We start from the raw sequence: 26,021 nt of genomic DNA, 5'->3' as shown, positions 1-26,021 counted from the left end.
TATAACTTTACTAGCACAACACAATCTGGAGATCCATCATAGTTTATAGTACCTTGTATTTAATTACTTCACTTGTATTTGTATTTGTTCATCTAATTATGCTATATATATTTTTATATGTATTTGTTATGTCCCCCATTAGAATGTGAGCTCCCTTTAACCACTACTCTGCCTTTATCTTACAAAGATGAAACAAAGAGGGGAAAAAAAGGACATGGTCAATGTGGGAATTGGTTTTATTTATCATGAAAGTTTTAATTTTCATTTTGTGGCTGTTGTTTAGCAGGATGGACAATAGCAAGGACAGATTATAAATGTGTGTAAAAATTAAGGAAAAAGAAAAAAATGTAAACTTCTTGAATACTGTTTTATATCCTTGTTTCCTCAGAGTCTCACAATAGACAAATAGTAGGTGCTAGTAGGTGATTAATAGATGCTTTTTGATTTATATTGATTATATGATTTCACCCATATCCCAAATAATACATTAAATGACATTTTCAGGTAATCTTATGTCTCCATATTAGGTTCATTAACTACTTATAATTTTGGTTGGGGGGAAAAAGGCTGCCTGTTGATATTGATGACTTCAGAATGCTAAAAACAAGGACTTTCTTAGGATCGTGGGATTTAAGGGGCATGAGAGATGCTAAATCCCTTCCCTCTATTTCTCCCCCCCCCCGCCCCCCCCCATCTTAACATATGAGCAAACTGAGCTCCAATAAGGGTAAATGATTTGTGTGAGATCACACAGATAGCAGTCTGTTAGAGGCAAGAGTCAAACTTAGGTCCTCTTTGGCTCAAAATTATTGGTGTCTCAATAATATATAATCATACCTATCATTTGGGGAATAGCTGAACACGCTGTGGTACATGAAGGTAATGGAATATTGTTGTTCTATAAAAATGATGAATAAACTGATTATAGAAAGATTTACACAAACAGATGCTGAGTGAAACACGCAGACACAATAACACTATGTGATGAACAACTATGAAAAGCTTGGTTCTTACAGGTTTTGCAAGGTTTAATGTTGAAAAATTATCCATGCATATTTTTTGAAAATTAAAAAGCTTTAATAAATAAAAAAGCTGGCTTCTTCTCAGTGATTTACTGACCCAAAATAATCCCAATAGACTTTGGATAGAAAATCCACATCCAGAAAAAGAACTATAGAGATTAAATATAAATCAACACAGGCTATGTTCACTTCTTTTCCTCTCTCCTATGGTTTTTCCCTTTTGCTCTGATTTTTCTTTCCCAACATGATTCATAAAGCAATGGGTATTAAAAATAAATAAACCTACTACAATAAAAAATAACATATAATCAGAGAATGTTAGGGCTAGAAGGAGCCTTAGGGAGCAATCATTCGGTCCACCCCTCACGGCACAGAGGGGAAAATCAAGACCCAGAGAGCAGCAGTGAATTGCCGAAGCGACTTAAAAGGCTAGGCCCTAGACGGTGGGTGTCCTGACTGGCCCTTCAGGGTCTTCCCCCATCCCCTGCCACTTCCATACCTTGTCTGGCCACAATCAGGCTGGCCATGCAGTCTGGTACGCTTGTTCCTGCTGCTAGAAAGGTAATGCCCATGATAACGTCCGGGATCCCAAGTGTGTATCCGATAATAGTCACCTGCGGAAGAAGAACAAAACAAACTGAAATAACCATGGGACATCTTTGGAAACTTTTTTATTTTTAATGGATACAGAAAGAACACAACAATCTCCTTTACTGGACCGGCAATTTTGCAGACTCTCCCTCCTAATCCTCATTCTTGGGTCTATCTTCCACCCAGCTGTCAAAGTGGTTGTTCTAAAGTCTGCCACATGGCTCCTTATCGTCCCTGGATCAATGATCTTATTCTTTGTCGGGCCTTCAAAGCTGTTCACAATCCGGCCTCCCCCCCACCTTCCCAGTTCTCATATTGACCACTTCCCCACCTATTCTGCCGTCTGGGGACACATAACTCCTTGCTTTGGCTCACACACAACGCTGCTCTGTATCGGTGTAATTATCCCCATTTTTCAATTGAGGAAACTGAGGCAACAGGGTTAAGAGACTTGCTCAGGGTCACACAGGATTTGAACTCAGATCTTCCTGACCAGCTCTAACACTCTGTCCATGGCACTTAGCACCTTCTCTGTTACACTAAATGAGAGCTTTAAGTGTTTGTTCTGGGCCATGTGCCTACACTTAACAGCTAATAAATTATATAGCATCTTGAGGTCTAAATTTTTTCTGTTTAATGGTACAAAACCCAAACCAAAACAAAACTCCTAATCTTGCTTCCTTCCCAAGGTGGTTAGAGGATCATGGGAAATAATGGAAATTCTTTTTAAAAAATTTATTATTATAACTTTTTATTGATAGAATATATGCATGGGTAATTTTTTACATTATCCCTTGCACTCACTTCTGTTCCGACTTTTCCCTTCCCTCCCTCTGCCCCCTCTCCTAGATGGCAGGCAGTCTTATACATGTTAAATATGTTATAGTATATCCTAGATACAATATATGTGTGCAGAACAAACAGTTCTCTTATTGCACAGGAAGAATTGGATTTGGAAGGTAAAAATAACCTGGGAAGAAAAACAAAAATGCAAACAGTTTACACTCATTTCCCAGTGTTCCTTCTCTGGATGTAGCTGATTCTGTCCATCATTGATCAAAATAATGGAAATTCTTAAGTCCTATGCAAATGAAAGGTCCTAGGAGGCGTGCCTATTAATATAATTATTACTGCATGCAGATGATGGATGGGATGTTGCTTGGAGGTGTGTGTCTGTGTGGGCGTATTGTACCAAAAAGTGAGTGGAGCAAAAATGGGGAGTCTTAATGGCAATGTTCTTTTATTTAAGTAGGCAACCACCATGAATATTCAAACTCCTACTTCTTTCTCTTTGAGCAAAATCACTTACCATTACTGTTTTAAACCAGATTGTGAGGTAGATAATCCCTGGCCTTTGGGATTTCAAATGTTATTAAATATTATTGTTCATATTTAATGAAACGTTGACTCTATCTCTCTGTATATCTAGTTATGCAAAATGGTTGAACAGTAATTTATTTTTAGAGAAAATTTGAGCGAGGTGCCATTCACGGTTTCATTAATTTTATTTTATTTTTTAATTCAAACATTTCTATAGCAGCTTCAGCAAATGATTTTTCTTTTTTTGTAATGTCTTTTTGGGAAGGTGCTTGAGTAAGAGCCAAGTTATGCTGAAGGAATGTAAATTGAATGAAATATTTATACATCTTTAAATAAAAAGGATAAAACTGCACCATGCAGTCAGAAAAGTGCCATTGTTATGTGGAGCATTAACACAGGCAGTCAACGTGCTTGAGACAGTGGTTTACATGGTTAACCTGGCGTTTTAGATGTTGGCTTTTCCCTCTGTCTCCCTCATCTTCATCTGAATTTGGGAGTCTCTAGAGATTTTCTATTATCAGAGCAGATGAGGAAACCTTCTTTGCTATGAATGTTACAATAATCATATATATGGTGACCATAATGTAGCTGGAATCTCACTTGGGTCCAAATGATCTCCTCTGAATAAGCCACAAATCCTAAGCACCGACCTTAGACTGGGAATTCAAGACCACATGAAGGAGAGAGAATAGGAATCGGCTGCCAGATTTTTCTTTTGTCCATAAATGAGAAATAGTTCTGGCTCTGGAACACTGGTAAAGGAGTGGGATGAACTTGAGGATGGGGATGGGGGGTACTGAAGGGCAAATAGGTGACAATTAATATCTTTCATGGATAGAACTGGGGCAGGAGACATGGGGGATTTAGGACTGTCAATCAGGGAATAGGGACATATTGCAGAATTTTTTGGCTAAAAATGAGAAGCTAGATTGTGCAATGGATAGAGCACTGCATCTAAGGAAGACCCGAGTTCAACCTCACATAGTTCTTGGAAGTGCTCCTGAACTACTCATTTAATCTCTGCCAGCCTCAGTTTCCTCACCTGTAAGAGAGGGATAATAATAGGAGTTACCTCAGAGGGTAATGAGGATAAAATGACATAAAACATCTCAAGGCCTTTGTAAACCCTGAAACATAAATGTTAGCTACTACTTTCTCTTTTATTCTGAGAAAACACTAATAATTTTTTTCTACCCTTTCCTGGACTGAATTGAATATAGTTAAGATAATCTAAAATTGGACAAGGGGCCTACCAGCATGAAAATGTAATCAATGCTCCCTCTATTTTTGAGTGGACAATCATGCTTAGTGGGTAACACTGTGAGGACTGAAGATAAATGGAGTTTGGGCTTTATTTGTGTTCATTAAAAAAGCACCACAAAATTAAGAGCAGGAAATCATTCCTTCCTCCTTAGATAGATCCTCCTACTTTGAATTTTAATTATGTACTGTTCATGTTCTGGTTATCTACGGCTCCATTTTTTATTTGTCTCACTAGACTAAAAGGTCCGAAAGGACAAGGACTCTTTCTTATTCATTTTTGTGTCTCCCTCAGTGTCTAGTCAAAATTATGATTTTTTTTTTAGAAGCAATATATAGCTGGGAGAGTTGGACTAGAAGAATCAACATTTTCAAATTGTGGTGCTGGAGAGGATTTTGGAGAGTCTCTAGAGGAAGGAGAGCAAAACAGTCAATACTTAAGGAAATTAATTCAGAGTATTCACTGAAAGGATAAATATTAGAAGATGAAACTTAAATACTTTAGCCATATAATGAGAAGACAGAATTCACTGGAAAAGACCCTGATGTTGGGAAAGATTAACGCAAATAGAAAAGGGGAAGATACAGAATAAAATGGATGGATGTCATGGAAACAACATGAACTTGGACAGAGTTTGGGAGACAGTGGAGGTAGAAGGACCTGGGTCCATGAGGTTATGAAGAGTTGGATAAGCCTAAATGACTGAGAAATAAGGAAGCCATAGAATACACGTAGCAAGGGAGTGAACAGTAAGCAAGACTAGGGAGAAAATGTGGAGGCCAGGGGATTTTTACAAGCTTGTGCTGGATGCAGGTTGGAACATTTCAGGTAAATCAATCAGCAAAGGGGAAAAATATCAGGGATTGAGAAAGGGAGACAAGAAGACAAAAATGAGCTTTCCCAATTTTGGCCAAGACTGGGGGGGTGAAGATGAATTTTGGAGGAATTACTGGGGTGTAGGGGATGATAATTAAGCATAAGAACATCTTGAAGATGGAAGGAATACTGGTTGATGACTTTATTCTAGCTGCTGTCTTAAAATTCCCCACGCTTGATCCCTTTTCTTGAGTCCTGGTCTCTGGAAACCATGCCTTTTTTTTTCCTCCCTGATTCCCATTAATGGCCTTCTCTATATTGATCTGGCCTGTAGCTCATATTATCTGGTTTTCCTTCAATGAACCAGGACTCATCACACCTGCTTCAACCCCCCTTGAGGAAAGAATCCCACATATGGGAGCACTCTTCTCTCCCCCTCTCTCTCATATTGTATCATTGCTTCATCAGCTGTACTCTCGAAACCTCAGCCTCATGCAGTGTTAGTTCCAAAAGACCCTCAGTGGTCTGCCAGACTCAAAGCCAATAGTAGTCTCCCCCCTTTAGCCCAAGGAAACAATGTAGTGGAAATGACGATGAATTTGAAACCAGAAGACCCAAATTGGAATTCCAGCTTTGCTACGTACTACTCCTCATGTGACCTTGAACAAAGTCACAAACGGAAAAGATCAACTAGTTCCAGGACTGTAACTAGGGCAGGGCCATCAGGGTTTTGGCCAGGAGTGGATAAATATAGATGGGATGCTCATTGTACTTTTTGTCCTTTAAGAGCATAGAAATAACTGAGTTTGGCACTGATGAGCAAGGATAATGAAGCAGAACAGGACATTATTAGAAAGTTTTCCGTTTTTCCTGACAAAAGACACACCCTGTGAATTTTTCCTTGGCCCTATCTATCTACCCTTGCTTTTTCCCCTTAGTATCCTTCTCTGCAAATATGTTATTTCAGGGACTTCATTACCTCATGCACTGTCTCCTTGCCATATTCTATTAAAAAAAAAAAAAGACTATGAAAAAGACTGAATTGCTTCCAAATGAATTGTCTTAGGAAGATTCTGAAGATCACCTGGCAGGATAAGAGACCAGACACTGAGATCCTTTTTTGTTCTAAACTGCCAAACATTCCAACTTTACTGCAGAGAGCACAATTCTCAACAGCCATCCTGTTCAAATGACAAATGTATGCTTGCCAAAAAGATTATTTTATGGAGAACTCACACAGGGGAAGAGCTCACTTGGTGGTTAGAAAAAGCAATGCAAGGACACTCTCAAGGTCTCTCTTAAGAATTTTAGAATTCTAGGCCAGTTCCAATGATCTTGTGATGATGAGAGCCATCTAACCCAGAGTGAAGACTATAGGAAATGAGGGTGGATTGCAATAGATCATTTCACTCTTTTTGTTGTGGCTTGTTTGAATTTTATTTTCTTTCTCATTTTTTGATCTGATTTTTCTTGTGAAACAAGATTATTAAATAAATATATATGTCTATTTTGGATTTGACATATATATATATACTATATATATATATAGTATATATATTACAACCACCTTTTTTTTATCATGTATAACATATATTGGATTTCATGGCATCTAGGGGAATTAGTGGGAGAAAGGAGGGGAAAAATTCAAAACTCAAGGTTTTTCAAGGGTCAATGGTTGAAAAGATTTATCCTTGTGCATATGTTTTGAATATAAAAATTTCAATTAAAAAAGATAAAAAAGTTACAGATCACTAAAATATATACATAGACACATGTAAAAAGAATTTTAGAAATTATTGTGTGACATGGCAGAAAGTGTAGTGCTCTATGAGCAAGCAGAATTGAATCAGCTCGGAAGCAATATGAGATGTGCAGAATTAGAGAATCCACCCCAAATGTGCAGAGGGATTATTGGTGTGTGATCTGTGGCAAAGCTTTCCGAACTCGTATCGATCTGATCAGCCACATGCAGTGATGTAATTTTAGTCTTCTTCCAGAATTAAGGACAAGAAGCAATCAGTTTCCTGCCAAGGGTTGTTTTGTGTTGTATTCTGGGCACAAAAAGTTGCTAGTTATGTCTCTTCCTAGTTAAACTCCTTGTCTTAAAGCTAAAAAAACTGAAATCTTAGATGTAAAATGACCGCACAGAAGTGGTTCAAATTAAGGTCTGGTAACTACAATTACAGGATTGTTTCCACTTCATCCTGTTGCCTGTCAGGGTCCCACGGTCACTCCTGGCTCCTGCCAACCTGTTTAGCATCTCAGTGCTCCCCCCTCCTAACTCACCTGGGAGAGGAGTAGAGGGCCTGAACATCAATGATTCATCACTTACCAGCCACACCATTAAATAGGAAAACACAGCAATCCAAAGGGTGGAGAAGACAAAGGTGACCATGAAAAACTTCTCCCAGCGTGGCTTGCTGCAGTTTGGGATGGTGATAAACAGCAGGAATATCAGGGGCCAGGTGAAGATCCACTTTGCTCGGTCCATGGGTGCCTCTGCAGAGACAGCAATGAGGAGCTGAGAATCAGAGGGCTTAGAAGAAAACTTATAGATCCCCAAATTTAATCTCTTTGTATTACAGGCTCCTGCCTGAGGCTCAGAGTGGACTGGTACTCCCCCAAGATCACCAGAGCCACACTGCTCCTTTTGCTATCTCTCATTTTACCTGCCTCTGCCTCCTAGATCATGAATTCAGGCCAGTGCGTGGCTTCAAATTACATATATTGATGGAATAGAGCAGAGATGCCTTTGTTAATAACTGAGAGTCAATGTATGTTTGTGCTAAACTTCTGATTTTGGAAAAGCTATTAAACAAAAGCAACCCACCAAAAAAACCCCCAGTAATGTGGGTTTTCAACACCTCTAATTTAAAAAATTAATAATAACGACCTTAATATTTCCTGTGCTCTGCCTCCGTGTCTCCTGAAATTTTACAAAGAATTTAGAGTTGGAAAGGACTTTGTCAGCTAATTTTTTTAATACCTTTTTTTGGATTGTGCCCCTTTTTCATTCTAAGCATGGGTCTCTTTTCAGAATAATGTTTTAAAATGCATAAAATAAAATCTGTAGGATTACAAAGGAAACTAATTATGTTGCAATCCAGTTATCAAAATATTAAAAAAGAAATTTAGAGATCCCAGGTGATTTTTCCCTGATCCAACCTCTTCTTCCCTATTTTATTTTATTATTATATTATATATATGTATAAATATATATTTCATTCATTTTTGAGAACCCAACTCAAATACCTACTATAACAAGTCTTGTAAGCTCCAAATAGTTGTAATGATTACTTCTTTTACCTCCCATAAAGACTTCTCATGTAATAGTTTATATTCTAATTATCTGTGTATGAATCATGGATCATGCTCTATCCACACTACTACCATTACACACGTGTTAATAAATGCTGTTTATATATAAAATAAACAAATTACATATTTACATATATGTATATAAAATATTATTATTATAGACAAGGATACTGAAGCATAAAAAAGCTATTTTAGGTCTACCTGACCCATTCAAGTAGCAGAATTAGAACCCAGGTTCTCTCTTCAAATTCAGTGCTTTTCCATGACATTTATTGCCTTTCTTCATTACTTCAAATAAGCCCTTTAGGAAGAGGCACAAAGTCTGAGATAGAATTATTAAGTTGATGGAATTCTTTGAAAATATCCTAGTCAAATCTACCAACTGTTATGTGTGAGGAAAGCGATGACCACTGAGATGGCACTCCAAGGTTACCCACACAACCGACTGGTGGGCAAGGCTGGCGTTTAGGCTCAAGTTTCCAAGTCAGCTCTCCTTCTATTTAGGCTAATTCATCATGATGATTAGTGCAGCCCTGAGTTTCTTAAAAATGCAGAGTAACAACTGTGTGATTTCCATGCCAAGTTAGATCAGCTATTCTGAGGGTGAGGTTCGGCCTATATGGATTATCAGGCTTGTGCCTCAAACTCCCCAAATCTGCCCTCACCCTACATTGCCAACTTTATTACTGACTCCAGCCTAAGAGAATACCTCTGTTTCCATGAGACCAGCCTTTGCCACTCACCATGCTCAACCACGTTTATGCTTTTGCTCATGCAGCTTCCCAGTTTCCTCAGTCTTGACTTCCTCAGTTCTCTGAGCTAAATCCTGCGTTTTTAAAAATTTTCTAAAATTTTTTTATTACAAGGTAATAGGGGTTAAATGACTTGTCCAGAGTCACTCAACTAGTAAATGTCTGAGGCTGGATTTAACCTCTACCTTCTTCAGTTTCCTTAACTGTAAAATGGGGATATTGCCGACACATACTTGTAGGTAATATTTGTAAAGGTCCTCCTGACTGCAGGGCTAGTACTCTATCCACTGCCCCAGTCCTACTTATTCCTGAATGTTAACTTCCAGCCTCATTTCTTTGAAGGCTTTTCTAATGAATCCAAGTCACATTAATCTCTCCCTTTATCATCTTTCTGCCCTTTTCTATGTATCTTTCAATAGTTTAGTTTAATCAATATTTATATCTATCTTTATTTATTTATATCTAACCTCTAACCTATCCTAATGAACTTATTGTATACTGAACACTTTGGCAAGTACACAGCACTTGGAAGAGATATGACCCTAATAACATATCAGATCTAAGCACCATGAGGGCAGAGTCTGTGTATTGTGTTAGCTTTGTATCTTTCCCAAGGCCTAGCATAGTAATCTGTATTTATTTACATGTGTGGTGACAATAGTGTAGCTAGGGCATGGTCCATGAGACATAGACAGGTAATTAGAATATAAACTATTACATGAGAAGTCTTTATGGGAGGTAAAAGAAATAGTCATTACAACTATTTGGAGCTTACAAGACTTGTAGTAGGTATTTGAGTTGGGTTTTCAAAGATGAATTTAATAACTGGAGCTTAGAGCTGGTGTTTGAGTAGGAAACACTGCAGGTAGAGGAAAGCTAGGGCAAGAGTATGGAGGTGGGAAACAAAGTCTAGTTTGGTTGTCCAGTGCAGAGTATGGAGAAGGTGGCAGTATGAAATAAGGCTGGAAAAAGGAAGTTGCCCATTTGTAGGCAGTCAGGTAGGAAAGTTTGGAATTTACTTGATAGAGAGAAGAGAAGGGAATAAGCCTTTAAATTATAGTGCCCATTATATGCACAGGCGTTGTGCTAAGCGTTTTTATAAATTTTTAAATAAAAATAATATATGTATATATAAAAATATTTATAAATATTATGTGTAAGTAATCTGAAGAAGGCAGAGATTAAGTGATTTGCTCAGGATCATGCTGCTAGTAGCTAAGTCTAAAGTTGGATTTGAAAGAGCTCTTTTTGATTCCAGGCTCAGTGGTTTCTCAGTGGGACAACTTGGTAGGCCTTGGTCGGCAATAGGGAACTAGTTAAAGATTTTGAGTGAAGGAAGGACATGAAATGGCTAAAGAAGATGAGACCGGCAGCATATGAAAGATGGATTGAAGAGCAGAGGATTTGGCCCCAAACAAACATCTATTAGAAGAATATTACTGGATTTATCCGTCTGTTATCTATACCTATGTTAATCTATTTATCTATCTGCCTTTCTATCATCAGTGTCTACTTATCTGTCTGCCTGCCAATTTATCCATCCATCGCTCTATCTCTCTATTTTTCTGTCTATCATCTGTGTCTATTTCTCTTATCTGTCCATCATCTCTATCATCTATCTCTGTGCATCGAAGTATTGAATAAAAGATTTGTAGAATATGTGTTTGTTTTGGAGAAGTAAGAGTTAAGTTAAACCAGAAATTCAGACCATCAGAAAAATGGCACTTTTTTTTTTTTTTTTTTTTTTTTTCCCTGAGGCTTGCTAGAAGCTGTGAGGGATAAAGTCCTAGGTTCTAGGAAAAGTTCTTAGAGCCTCACACCAGAGAGAGATGAGTCAGCCTGTCCCCTTTCCCTTCCTCACTGTACTACCCCTCGGCGAGTTGCAATGGCTCAGAGATTTCAGAATGTGTGGTTGTAAGGGGAGGCTGACAGATGTCAGAAATGGTTCTCTTCTCACACCAAAGGGAAAAGCTAGGGAGCCATCTAGGGGCAGCTAGGTGGTGCCATTGTGAGTGCTGGGTCCGGAGTCAGGATGATTCCTCTTCCTGAGATCAAACCTGGCTTCAGACTGGCTAACTGTGGGCTCCTTAACCTCGTCTGCCTCAGTTTCCTCACCTGTCAAGTGAGAAGGGAATGAAAAACTACTCCAGCATCTCTGCCAAGAAAACTCTTAATGGGGTCATGAAGAGTCAGACAGGACTGAAAATAACTAACAACAAAGAACCAAGAGGACCTGAACACAGGTCTATTTGATTTCTGGTATAAATCGCCTAGCTGTAGAGGGCCTGGGGGGGAGAGTGAGAGTCAGAGTGGCTGTGAGATCCTGGGCAAATGACCTAAACTTTCTAGGCCACAGTTTTCTCATATTTTAAATATGAGAAATGTATGGGAATAATAATAGCATCTATCTAACTGGCTTGAGGATGGGGTGGAGTTATATTGTGAGAATAAAATTAATTGACATATTTAAAAGGGCTTTGGAATCTTCACATAAATCACGCAAACCATGGACTTTCTCCTCCCCTCCTAACTTTGGTCACTATGAAATCACTCAATTAGAAAGACAGATGCCATTAAAGGTAGGAATTAAAGTGTGTAGAGAACCTGGGTCAAAACTTTTTATTTTAAGGAAAAGTTCAAATGAATCCAAAAAATCTGCACTAAATCAGGCCTTCCCACCTCTACAAGGTGATCCCTAAAGGTCCCTTTTCATTGTGTTCCATTATCCTCTACAATTATTTACTCAGTTCTTCTTTTCCTGTCTGTCCTGCTAGACTGCAATCTCCTTGTGGACAATGACCACGTTCTTTTTTTTGATCTTCTACAACACCTAATATAGGACAGGCCATAGGGGAGACACTGGATAAAAACCTATTAATTAACTAATTGCTATCTGAAAATAACCAATGGAGATATGTGTTCCTACACTTTACATGGCTGCTCCTTTTGCTAAACCGAGAACTCTTCTTTCAAGTGGAAAATGACAATTTAATTATGTGAAAAATGTTTTTAGCTGAGCTGTCATGAAGCAGATGGCTAATCATATTGGAGGGGGGAAAATTAACAACAGATGTAGTTGCCATTTAAAAATTTTAACAAATTAATTTGGATTGTTAACTAATTAAACACTCCAATTAGGGGAATGGTTGAATTACTGCACTTGGGAACCCGTTCTGTGATTTTTGAAAGTAGAATACTATTGGGGCAGTCAGATGGCACAATGGAGGGAGTACTGGCTCTGAAGTCAGGAGAACCTCAATGCAAATGTGACCTCATTTACCTTAACACTTACAAGTTGTGTGACCCCAGGTAAGTCACTTGCCCCAACTGCCTCATCAAAAAAAAAAAAAAAGTAGAATTCAACAGAGCCTCCTAATACCAATCTTTCTATTTTATAAATGAGGAAACTGAGGCTTAGAGAGGCAAAATCATTTGTCCAAGGTCATAATTCACATGTTTGACTTCCAGTCAATTACTCTATTTTAGTATTTTGTTCTAAACTGGAGCGGGCAGGATTTAGGAACATAGGAAAGGCCCTTTTCTAACTTGCTGCTCATAAAACTTTGTTACAATTTTATTGCCTTGCTTAAGGCTTTAATCCAAATTCCTAATGAAATACCAACAAATTATTGTATAAAACATAACAATTACAATAATCAACATATTAATATCCTATTATGAATGTTGTTACTAATTTATTTCAGTCACGTTTGACTCTTGGTGTTGCCATTTATCTGGGGTTTTCTTGGTGATAATAATGGAATTACTGACATCTCCAGATCATTTTACAGATAAGGAAACTGAGGCAAACAGGGTTAGTATGTTGATTTGCCCGGGGCCACACAGCTAATAAGTGTCTAAGGCAGCACTGAACTTAGGTCTTCCAGACTCTAGGGCAGGCCCTCTATCCATTGCACCATCTAGCTGCCCCTATTAATAACAACAACTCCAGATTTGTTATGCTTAAAGACTGACAAAGTGATTACTATTAGATTGTGAAATTCTTGAGAGTTGGCAATGTTTTCACCCCCCCACACACCCTTTTTTATACACTCAGTACTATGCTTAGTTGCTTGTGCAGTAGGTGCTTAATAAATGCTTGTTGACCTGACCTAAATGACTGGAAACAATCCAACAAAGCAGATATAGAATGTGTTTTTTATCTCCATTTATAAATGAAGAACACGAGGTTCAGGAAGATGCTTGTTCCCAGAAGGACTTGCACAAACTGTTCTAAGGGAAGTGAGTAGAACCAAGAGAAAAAACACAGGACCCAGCACTAACAAGACTGAGATGATCAACTGATGGACTTGGCTCTTCTCAGCAATGAGGTGACTCAAGGCCATTCCAACAAACCCGTGATGGAAAGATGGTCAGGTCGCCGATAGAGTATAAAAAATTGAGAAATGAATGCAGGTCTCTTGACCCTAGTTCAGTAATCTTTTTACTACAAATAGCTTTGGGAGAAAAAACATCTCTCTCCTTGTATTTCCAGGACTTTATCTACCCAAAACAGGACTCATCTTTCCTCCTCACTTTGTCCTTTCTATTTATGATGAGGTCACTGCCAGCTTTTCCAGCTGCAAATTGAGTGTTAGTCTTGATTAATCAAGGTCTCTCACCTCCCCTACGACTAATCAGTTATCATAATCTCTATCTCCACATCAACTCTTGCTTCTATCACTACCTTTTCCCCAGTCTGTATTACATTCATTATTTCTCAATACTCTATTTTAGTAGCTTTCTAATTGGTCTTCTTGTCTCTTATCTCTCCTCCATATAGATGCTAAATAAATAAAATATAGCCAGAAACAATAGCTTTGATCTTGCCGTTTGTTGTTCAGTTGTTTCACTCATGTTCAATCTTCATAATTCCATTGGTGAAGATCCTGGAGTGATTGGCCATGTCCTTCTCCAGCTCATTTTACAGATAAGGAAACTGGGGCAAACAGGAAGAAGTGACTTGCTCAGGCTCTCATAGCTAAGAAATGTCTGGGGTCAGATTTGAACTTGGATTTGACCTTGCCATTCTCCTGTTTAGATAGCTTTGGAACTTCTCTTTATTTCTAGGATAAAATATATAACATCTTCTGTTTGGAATTTAAAGCTTTTCTCTTTCTGACTCCATCCCATCCTTCCGGACTTATTTTATATTATTTTTGCCAAATGGATTCCAAAATCCATTGATGCTGGCTTAATTATTATTCATCATTCATCTCCCACCTTTGTGCCTTGGAAAGGCTGTCCCCACTGTCTAATTCTCAGAATCATTTCAGGTGCTATCTCTTCCCTAATGATTCCCCCTTGTGACTGGTGCTATCCATTCCTATAATAAAATTACTTGAGGCATATCTTGTATTTACACATCTATATGCATCCTGGTTACACCCGATAGAATGTAAGTTCCTTGAGTTTGAGATTGTTTTCATGTCTGTTTTTGGGCCTATCAAGTACCTAATAAATGCTTGCTATGGCAAAAATTTACATGAACCAAAGCTAAGTGAAGTTGATAGAATTAAAAAAAAAAACAGCAAGAAAATTATGTGATGATCAGCTGTGATGGATGTGGCTCTTTTCAACAATAAATGATTCAAGGCATTTCCAATAGATTTGTGATGGAAAGAGCCATCCACATCCAGAGAGAGAGAACTATGAAGATTGTGTATTTTCACCTTTTTTTTTTTTCTGTTTGTTTGCTTTTTTTCTTTCTTTCTTATGTTTTCTTTCCTTTTTGATCTGATTTTTCTTGTACAGCATGACAAATATGGAAATACATTTAGAATAATTCACATTAACCTATGTTGGATTGCTTGCTGTCTTAAGGGAGTGAGAAAAATTTGGAATACAAGGTTTTGCAAAGTTGAAAACTATCTTTGCATGTATTTGGAAAAATTAAAAGCTGTTATAAACAAAAAAATGCTTGTTGATTTGAATGATAAGTCAGGTATTATCTACTGCTTCTTTAGGAATTGTTATGATATGGCACATATCTCCATTTTTTTAAAAACCACTTCAATTTAGGATATGCTAATCCTCAAATAATATAGTGGAATTAGTAGGAAAAGTACTGAGCTAAGAGTTGGGGGCCTATATTCTAATCCCTGCCCTGTCACCAAACACTTTTTCCCTCTCTGAGTCCTCTTCTGTAAAATATAGGAGTCAGCCTTGATGGTCTCTCAGATCTAGCATTCCATGTTCCACCATCTATGCTTCTATATCCTAAGGATTCCCTTAGCATAAAAGAATACAGAACTTATATATGTATTCTTTCCCTTAAGTTTTAAATATAATAATTCAATTTAATAAACATTTATTAAACACTTACTATATATAAGACTTTATAAATGGCACTGGGTGTGGATATATAGACAAAAACAAAACCATCTCTAATACTAATGATTCTATGGTTCTTTGATTTTAAGGTCATTTTTAGTTGAGTCTTTGTGTTTATTTTCCCAAGGTCTCTTCCAACATCAACTCATCATGATTCTTTGATTTTTAGATCAAAATATGCATTATTCAGAGTATGCATCTTTTTTCCATTTGAGAAACATAAGAATTAGTCTTTTTTTCTGACTACTTCTCAACTCGACTGCTATTCAATAAAACTATATTCACAAAGTCCACCTAAAGAACCTAAGACCCTTTTTTTTTTATAATTTTATAATTTGTAATCCTGGCTCTGCCTGGTGCCACAGGATCATTGTGAAGATAAAAATGACAGTGTTCGTGACAGGTTATATGTATAACACTTTAGAAGCCTCCTGTTTTCCATTCTTGGGCTTCTATGAATTCTGAGTTTCTGCTCTCAAACACCCTGTAAGCATTACATTAATGGCACATCTGAAATGCTGCTGCTCCTAAGGCAAAGCCAGACAAGCCAAGTCTTTTACACTCTGTCTCCTTGGCAATCTTTCTCTAACTTGAATTTTTAGGAAACCAATTTTGACAGAAAGTGAGACTTTTCACACTCCTGCCTTTTATAAACAAATCAAACCCAAGCCAAGACACCATCCACCCACCTCTACTTTGTCGCCTCAAAACAACTCTGTATTTTAACTCTGGAAATGATTTTTCTTATCATCTTAAGGAAATAATTATATCACAGATTTGGATTTGAGGTCATGTGGTCCTGTTTTCAAATTTTATAGATGAAAGAATTGAACTCTATTTATTATCTATCTATCTATCTATCTATCTATCTATCTATCTATCTGTCTATCTGTCTATCTGTCTATCTATGACTTCTCTTAACAGCATTATGGTTGATTTTCTCCTTCTTCTTTCCTCTTTCCCTCTTCTTTTTCCTTAACTTCCTTTCCTCAATATTAGAACCATATAAGAGTGAAGTGGGCTATCTTGGGAGAGATTCTCCCCATCTTTTGTTAGAGATCTTCAAGAAAACACTCAATGATTTTTTTTTTTTTTTGGCATGGATTCTTGACCAGATATGGCCTTTGAAGTCCCTTATTTATTTTTTCTTTATTTTTCTTTCCCCAAATACACGTAAAGATAATTTTCAACATCCATTCTTGTAAAATTTTATGTTCCAATTTTTTCTCCCTCCTTCCCATATTCTCCCCTTTCCAAGACAGCAAGCAATGTGATACAGCCAGAACATGTACAGTCCTTTAAAAAATATTTCCACAATTTTCAAGGAAAGGGAAAAATATGAGAAAGAAAAAGCAAGCAAGTAAACAGTAAAGAAACAAAGGTGAAAATATTGTGTCAATCCACATTCAGTCTCTCTGGATGCAGATGGCATTTTTCATTCTGAGACTATTGGGATTGTCTTGGATTATAAAATCCCTTAATTAGAAGGAAGGAAAGAATGAAGAAAGGAAGGAAGGGTAGAAAGAAAGAGAAGAAGGCAGAAAGAAAAGAGGGAAAGGTAGAAGGGAAGAAAGAAAAAAGGGGAAAAATATAAGAGGGAAAGAAGAGGGAGAGAAGGCAGGATGAGAAATGGGCAAGAAGGAAGAAAGGAAAAGGATGAAGGAGGATAGAAAGCAGGAAGGGGAAATAGAAAGTAAAGAAGGAAATAAAAAGGAGGAAAAGTATGACTGAAGGAAGGAAAGTGAAGGAAGGAAGGAAGGAAGGAAGGAAGGAAGGAAGGAAGGAAGGAAGGAAGAAGAATTATGATTAAAAATAAGAAAGAAGGAAAGAAGGTGGGAAAGTAGGAAGAAAGGGAAAAGGCAAGGTAGGACTCAGGGAAGAAAAATTAAAAGGGATTAGACTTGTTTAGTTTGACCCTAAAGAGAATTAGGATCAATGATTGAAAACTGGGAGAGAGATAATTTAGGCTTTATATAATGAAGAACTTCTGGTTAATGAGTTACTTTTAAAAAGAATGACTTTTCTGAGGAAGGAGTTTCTTAATTACTGGAATTTTGTAAGAATTTACTGGATAATTATTGTTGGGGATGTCATATTGGGGATGGATTTTTGCTAAATTAGAGGTTGGCTTAGAATATCTCTAAGGTCCTTCCAAACTCTGAGATTCAGTGATTCAAGGAGAGTATACATACTTCTCCTTCTTACCCCTCATTTAAAGAAATGAACTTTCTTTATTAGGTTGTTAGCAGTAATCTGCCTTTCTGCTGGTCCAGCTATCTTTCACGCTACAGGTCTTTGACATGTCAATAAAGCAGGTAGACTGGTCCCTGGGACTATTTTTCCTTTATTGCTAAAGTATCATGCATCCTTAACAAGCTGTTTATTCTTCCATCTTATAGTTTTATCAAGTACAACAAAAACAAAACTCTGATGTCCTTATGATGGTGTTGTCTAGATTTACCCTTGGGTTTTCCTCTAACTACAGAGTCACTTCAGTTGTCCCATCTGTAAAAAGACTTTTGTTCAGATATTGTCATTTCTCTAAGCCAGGGGCTGTCAAACTATTGTCTGATATGCTCACAAGCCCTACAGAAATAGGTAATAAATCAGATGTGTCCTGTCCTGCAGACTCTTGGGTAATTACTTGTCTAAAACTATTCAAGAAATATATATTAAACACATTCTATATGTACAACATTGTTAGGCACTTTGAAGCTGAGTGGATAATAAGCTGGAATCAAGCAATTCAGGTCTGAATCCTAGCTCAAACACAATTGTGTGGCTGCAGACAAATTACTGCACTTCTGTAAGATTCAATTTCTTCATTTGGGCATAATAATACATAAACTATTTTTCATGGTTGCTGTGAAGAAAGTGTTATAAAGATGTAAGCTGCTATTTTAAATGCTCAAAATAAAATCTTCTTTTCTAAAAGGAATCCTTGTGGTGGCAAAAACTTTTCCAAGGTGAAGAACCTTATATTTATCCAAAAGAAATTGTATATGCTGAGCAGGACCAGGAGAACATTGTAACAGTAACAGCAACAATGTACAATGATCAACTGTGATAGACTTATTAGCTCTTCTCCGCAATATAGTCATCCAAGACAATTCAAAAGACTTGTGATGGAAAATGTCATCCATATTCAGAGAAAAAACTATGGCATCTGAATTCAGAGCAAAGCATACTATTTACACGTCTTTTAAATTTGTTTTTTCTTGTGATTTTTCTTTTTTGTCTTGATTCCTCTTTCACAATAAGAAATATGTTTAACATGGTTGTACATGTATATCAGATTGCTTTTTGTCTTGGGGAGGGGGAAGAAAAGTGAGAGACAGAAAATTTTGGAACTTAAAATCTTACAAAAATGAATGTTAAAACTATCTTTACATGCTCACCCACCATTTTGCTGCTTAAATTCAGATTGGTTTTGGTACACTGAATTTTTATAAGGTGAAACATATCCATGGCTCAATTACTGCCATGGTGTGCCCAACCAACCTTTGTCAACCATCTCCCAAGAGAGTCATCCAGCTTGTATGTTCTGGATGGGTGAATGCTGCAATAAGGGGAAGAAGACAGCAAGAGTTATCACAAGAAAAAGTAGAGAGCAGAGATAGATCTGGAAGAGATTTTAGAATTCATTTAGAATACAACTCTCTCATTTTACAGATGCCTCCCACCATTATCAGGCTTCCTAATTTTTCTTCCATGGCTTGTTTAGAATTTTCTAAACTGAATTCATATAGTCAGTATATAAGACACAGGAAACTTAGTTTAGAGGTCAAATAAGCCTCCGTCTGTTACTTAATATCAGTCTGATGTCAGATAAGTCAGTTAAACGCTCTGTGTCTCAGTTTCCTCATCTGTAAAATGGGGGGAGGGCTTAGATGACTATTAAGTTCCCTTTCAGCTCTAAATCTATAAGCCCAATGCATTTGCCTTTATTTTGGATTCAAAATGGAAATTCTTCCCTTTAAAGCTCCCTACTAGTGTTGGTTTTTTTTTTTTTTTTTTTTTTTTATTCTCTTGGGCCCTAATTAAGCTTCCTACGTATATATCAGTGCTTCAGATATAGGAACATTTTGTTCCATCTGGACCTTGAGATGTGAAACAATGTACCATACAGTTTACCTGGTAGGTCTGAAAGCAGTCCTTTGACATTAAAAAGAATTATTTTAGGGGGCCAAAATACTTATCGGGATCAGTGTATGAAGTTTAATGTGTAAATTAGCTCATTGGAAAGGCTAAATTGTCTCCTAATAGTTGTTCTAGCCTATTACCCATTCAGACAGCAGTCAAGATCAAAGAATAGATGTGGGTGTTTGCAAGCATTTTGTCTTCTAATCTCTTACTGAATTTTGGATAATGCAAAAGCTCTACTTATTTAAGTGATTAAAAAAATGTATTAGTTGAGGAGAGGGGCAGGGATAGAGGTAAAAAATAAAATCCTAGAAGCCTAAAATGTATAAAAAATAAATTCCCAGAAGTCTTCAATTTTCTCCATCCTTGTTCAATTTCATTAAACAAATATTGGCTATTAAGAATCTACTAATGTACAAAGTTAGATATGATATAGAGCTAGTTTTAAGGAGCATAAGGGAGAGACTGGATCACAGAATTGTAGGCTTTAGAGCTGAAAATAACTTTGAAAATTATCTGATCAATCAATCAATATACATTTATTAAGCACCCACTATGTACCAGGCATTGGCCTAAATACTGAAAAAAAAACTTTCATTTTTTTTTTTTAGTTGAAGAAGAGTATGACTATCATAAAATATTGAATAATATGAATATGACATCTAGGAGATGTAGTGGGTAGAGCACTGAGACTGATATCAGGAAGATGAGTTCCAATGCAGCTTTAGACACTTATTAATGAGGCAAGTTACTGTTGGTCTCAGTTTCCTCATCTGTCAAAGGACTTGGAGAAGGAATTGCTAAACCATTCTAGTATCTTTGCCAAGAAAACTCCAAATGGAATTCAAGGAATTAAACAACTGAATAAGAACAAAAATGTAAATACAAGCATGAAATCATTTATGTACTGAGATAAAACGCAGAGCCAGGAAATCAATATACACAGTGATTACACTGATGAAAAAGAACAACAATACAGAAATGGAAACTATGGATGCTGTAAAATGAGAATGACCAACCTTGGTTTCAAAAAAGAGATATGAGAAGAGACTTTCCCTTTCTCTTTGCAAAGGAAGGGGGCCACAGGAACAGAACATTTAATAAAATGTCAGATTTTTCCAAAATGATTAATAGTTTTGCTGAGCTATTTTTTTCTTACTCTTTTTAGTCTTTATTATAAGGAATATAAGGCCCCTCTCTGAGGGGTCAGAAAGAGATACCATGGAATATGTAATTGTTAAAAAACTGATCAATATATATATTTAACTATACCATTTAAACAGGAAGAAAAAAAAGAACTATTGGTAAGTTCAGAATTTAGGAAGGTTAAGTGTGCTAAAGTCACATTTATTAATTTGTTGAACTAAGATTCCAACCCATGTCTCTGAATGATAATCAATTACTTGTTCAAACACCTAATACAAAGGAGAGGGAAGTAAGGGCAGAGGAAAAATCCAAGGAAAAAGTCTGAGGAATGTGAAAATGGAGAGATCGCTTTCAATGGTGGTAAAATTTAGAAATGCTGCTAACACAAATACAAACCAATAATCCAGAAACAAAGATAGAAGGGGTTCAAAGTTTAGTCCTATTCTCAAATGCTATGAGGAAGCTGAGCTAGAAAGAGGGGGAAGTTACTGGACCACAGTCATAGCCAACATATCTCATCAACAGAGCCCCACCAGGTGGGCAACTGTAAAAAAGGAGAGGGAGGATAAGTCTGGCTGGCTTTGTTTCAAAATTTAGTTTTCCAGACTCTTCAAAAAGATGACTGATGACCAAAAAAATTTAAAGGATGAGCTACAAACATGGGTTAGAATTGGCCATGTTTCCCCATAAGTGTTTTCCCCAAATTATTTCCAAATGTTCCAAGTTCTATGATACTTAGACACATTTCACATTATCTGTCTTTAGCCTCATTTTTAAAAAATTCTAATTCACTGACTTTTATTATAAAAGTACTTGATCACTTGGCTTTAAAAAGTTTAAATCAACACTATTTTCTGTATGTTAGTACAGGCTATTTTTACAAATTATAAAAAATAATGGTAAAATCATTGCTTTCTCTTTTTAAGAAAAGAATTAATCTTTTCCAGATCTATAATCAGTTAACAACATTAATATAGTGTTGACCATTTTTAGATGAGGTAGTTGCTTTTTTTGTCATTAGCATACGCTTTTTTTTTTTGGATTTAATCACTATCTTTATGTTGACAACTCTCAAATCTACCTTTCCTGCCTCAGTCTCTCTGCTAACCTCTAATCTTGCATCTCCAACTTCCTTTCAGAGATTTTGAACTGGACATCCACTGTCTTAAACTCAACCTGTCTAAAACAGAACTCATTCTTTCTCACTAAAGCTTTCTTTGCTTTCTACCTTCCCTATTAATGTAGAAGGCAACAGCCCCTCAGCCTCTCAACCTAGGAATCATCCTGAACTTCTCGCTATATATTCTAGCTATTATCAGCACCTGTAAAATTCACCTGTGCAATATCTCTGGAATATACTCCCTGACACTGGCACGTATAGCCCTCAGCTACTCATGCATGGACTATCGTAACAGTCTGCTTAGCCACTCATGTGACTTTCCTAAAATACAGGTCTGATAATATCACCTTTCCTCCTCTATCACCTCCAAGATCAAATACAAAATGCTCTGTTCAAAGACCTTCTTTGCCTCCTACCTTTTTCCAGGTTACTTATACCTTACTCTTCTACATGTACTCTTCCATCCACTAACCCTGGCCAGGTCCTGGCTGTTCCACTTGCTAGCTGTGTGATCGTTCACCTCAGTTTCCTTAACTGTAGGGATGTGAGGACCAAATGAGATCTTTATTGGAGAACTTAGCACAGTGTCTACCAAATAGTAGGCTTGTTTCTTTTTCTTTCCCCCTCTAGGGCTACTTTTAATTTTTTTCTGCTGCTTTGCAAATGCTACAGTAAGAGAATGGCATTAAAGTTTCATTTTCTTCATCTGTAAAAAGAGGGTATTGGGCCGGATGACATTGGTGGTCCCTTTCAGCACTAACAAATTATGATTTCCCAAATTATGGTGTACAATATACATACCCAAATTCTCTACCCATGTGTCTAGATCATTCTGATGATAGAGGAAAGAGGGGGAACAGGGAGGAGATGTGGGGATGGGGCTGAAGTTACACTGAGATTTTCCTCAGGCCTCCTGCCTACTTCTCATTAATTGCATTTTGACTTGGAGCACATCAACAAGAGGTTTTTCTCATGGCTGTGATACTAAAACAAATGAGAAGCAAATGGAGAGAGAAATTTTCAACCCTTTGCTTCTGATAATTTAAAACTAAGGAAATAATCGATGGTTTCAAAAGGCTCTATTTCCATAGAATCATAAAGAGTTTGCCAAAGAGACACCAGAAAGCTTCCATTCGTTCTTTGTGGGCCTGGGATAAAAAATAGCTATTTCTTTGTGCTTGTAGGTAAGAGAGGAAATACTGTTTTTAAGTTTTTTGTTTTGTTTTACTTTAATTGTGTGCTGTAGTAGCTGGGGTAGCTCTTTGAAAAATGTTGAATTGTGCAGGAAGACATATATAATGCCTTCTATAGGAAGTGAGTACTTTTAGTTCACTAGCAATATCATCAAATGTTAGCAATAGAATATGGAATGTTAGAGCTAAAAGGGGCTTTAAAACACAAAGTGTTAGAGCTAGAACACAAAATATATGGAGGAGAATTTAAAGGAAGATTTAAAGACAGTAGAGATCTGGGTAAGGTAAAGGAACAATGTTCATTCCAACCACTGGTACATTCTGTTCCATTGGAGGTTCCAACTTTTCCATTTTACAGAAAATTGGGAAACTAAGGGCCTCATTTGGGAAAGTAAGTTTTCTAAGGTCCCTCAATCTAGTTGGATTCCAAAGCCTCCAAGTTAATATTGTAACTGATCCTGCCTCATTATCCCTCACTATAGCCTCTCCCTCACCACTCCAGGTCTATCAGGATTTCCATCAGAAAAGGGAATATAGTCAATAGTTGGGCATCCTTTCCTGTTCATCGTTGGTATCACATTTTCTCCCTATCCACTATGATGTTTGTTGTTGTTATTTGCTGTTGTGAATCATTTTTTTTAGTCATGTCTGATTCTTTGGGCCTATTTTTGGGTTTTTCTTGGCAAGGATATTGAAGTGGTCTGCCATTTCCTTCTTCAGGTCATTTTTACAGATGAGGAAATTGAGGAAAACTACCTAAAGTACCCTGTGGACCCCGTATTGTCTTAGTGTTAAAGGGTACTATTAATTTTAAAATTATTTATTCTTATCTATTTTGTTAAATATTTCTCAACTACGTTTTATTCTGGTTTGGGTCACACTTAAGCTGTGTGTTTGACATCTCTGATGCACAAAAGTGGAAAAAAGCTGGACCAGCATCTTGCTCCATACCAGACAGTAGGTCTGGACTTCTTTACCTGGTCTTATGGAAAGCGCATTATAGTTCCTGGGGAAGTTAGTCTAGGTGAGTACTTTTGGAGCTTGAGTCTAGGAAACAGACCCATTTGACTGGTGGCTAACAAGCCTACTCAGTTGCTAGGGTGGTCCTAGATACCCTAACATGGTCCAGCTTCACGTCCCATCCTGCCACCCATTGAGGTCAATCTTTGCAGTCAGTCAGTCAATATGCATTTATTAGTGTGTCAGGCACTGTGCTAAACATTGTTGAGAAAGAATGGCAAAAGACAATCCCTGCTCTCAGTGAGCTTGTATTCTAATGGAAAGACAATATAATGAGCTTGAAGTCTAATGGAAAGATAATATGCAAACAGCAATATTATAGGTGGCTATATTTATTATTAATAATATAATATATTAATACAACAATATTATGTTATGTAATATTATATTATAAATAATTATATAACATAATACTAATCATGAATCTCATGAAATCATGAATCATGAAGACTCATCATCCTGAGTTCAAATCTGGCCTCAGGTACTTCCTAGCTATGTGACCCTGAGCAAGTCATTTACTTCTGTCTGCCTCAGTTTCCTCCACAGTAAAATGAGCTAGAGAAGGAAGTAGCAAACTACTCCACTCTTATCCAAGAAAACTCCAAATAGGGTCACAACTAAAAATAACTGAAGAAAAACAACATATACAAAAAACAACATATACAACCAAGATGTAATCAGCAGAGGTGTCAAACACACAGCCAGTAGCTTGCAAACAGATTAAAATGTAATTGGGAAATATTTAACAAAATAAATAAAAATAACAATAAAACCTAGATCAAATTTAAAACTAACTCAATATGCTATCCACAGGGATCCTTATGAATGGGTTAGTGGCTCCTGTTTCTATCTGATTTTGACACCACCAATATTCAGGATAAATTTGAGGCCATACAGGGGGAGGAAACTGAGATTTAAGGAAGAATGGGAAAAGCTTTGTGTGGAAGGTGGGTATTTCACTGGAATCTGAAGAAAGGAAAACCAGAAAGTAGAAATGATTGGAGAATATTCCAGGAGACAAACAATGAAAATGTCTAAGTTTGGAGAGGGAGCTTCTTGTAAAAGAAAGTAGGAATCCATCGTCATCCAACCCTTCTTCCTCCCCCCACTTCTTTCTCTTCTCCAGATCAAAACTCTTCTCTCCTCTAACTGCTGTCTTCCTATCAGAATTTGAGTCCTTAAATTCTGAAACCATCTCTTAAAAAACAAGAAAGGTTTGTATTCCCCATCGCTTAGTATAGTGCCAACTTCCTAATAATAAATGCTTATTCATTTAAAATTTTGCTATCTTCAAATACTTGAAGGGTTGTCTTGTGGAAGGATGAGAATGATTTTTCTTGACCCCAAAGAGCAAAACTAGAAGCAACGGGTTGAAGTAGTACAGAGTTGTGTTTGGAGTCTGTAATTCTGACAGGTTTAGTTCTGGTTTATATCCTGTTATAAAAAATTCCAAGGCACTGTCCACCATATGGTCAGCTAGAAATTTTGATGAATCTGTACAGCTTAAACAACTGGAAATATTTAGGTTATACAAACAAAACTGTTATCACATCTGTTCTATCAATTTTCTAACAAGATTATTGTTGTTTGGTCGTTTTTTAGTCATGTCGGATTCTCCAGACCCCATTTGGGTTTTTTATTTGTTTGTTTTTTGGAAAAGATACTGGAAAAGAAAAAAAAAATATGTTATTTCTCTCTCCGGCTCATTTGCAGCTGAGGAAACTGAGGCAAATAGGATTAAGTAATTTGTGCAGGATGCACAAGCAAGGAGGGCTTGTCTGCCTCCTAATGGAGCATTTGCTGGGGCCTAGTACAGAGTTTCTAGAGTCCCCTAAAAATCCCCCCATCCCCTATCCCTACCAGGCTGGTTTCCCATGGTTTCTGCTCTCCCCACCAGGCCAAACAGGGATAGTAGGGGAGTACATGGACCACACATATGTCCTATACTTTTCTGATATGTGGGGGCAGCAGGTAGCAAAGTCGATA

General features: G+C 37.1%; 1 protein-coding gene across 1 annotated transcript in view; it reads right to left on the bottom strand.

Annotated features, from left to right (window-relative positions):
• Positions 1-26,021, bottom strand: part of SLC24A4 (solute carrier family 24 member 4) — a 240,438-nt gene that overhangs the window by 14,045 nt on the left and 200,372 nt on the right. The window contains 2 exon segments of the mRNA XM_074289649.1: positions 1,522-1,636; positions 7,343-7,509. Coding sequence (XP_074145750.1) covers positions 1,522-1,636; positions 7,343-7,509 — 282 coding nt within the window.

This window comes from Sminthopsis crassicaudata, chromosome 2, assembly GCF_048593235.1.
Source record: "Sminthopsis crassicaudata isolate SCR6 chromosome 2, ASM4859323v1, whole genome shotgun sequence".
NCBI classification, from domain to species: Eukaryota; Metazoa; Chordata; class Mammalia; order Dasyuromorphia; family Dasyuridae; genus Sminthopsis; species Sminthopsis crassicaudata.
The sequence above is the reverse complement of the archived record's forward strand: the minus strand, read 5'-3'. Positions and strand labels throughout refer to the sequence as shown.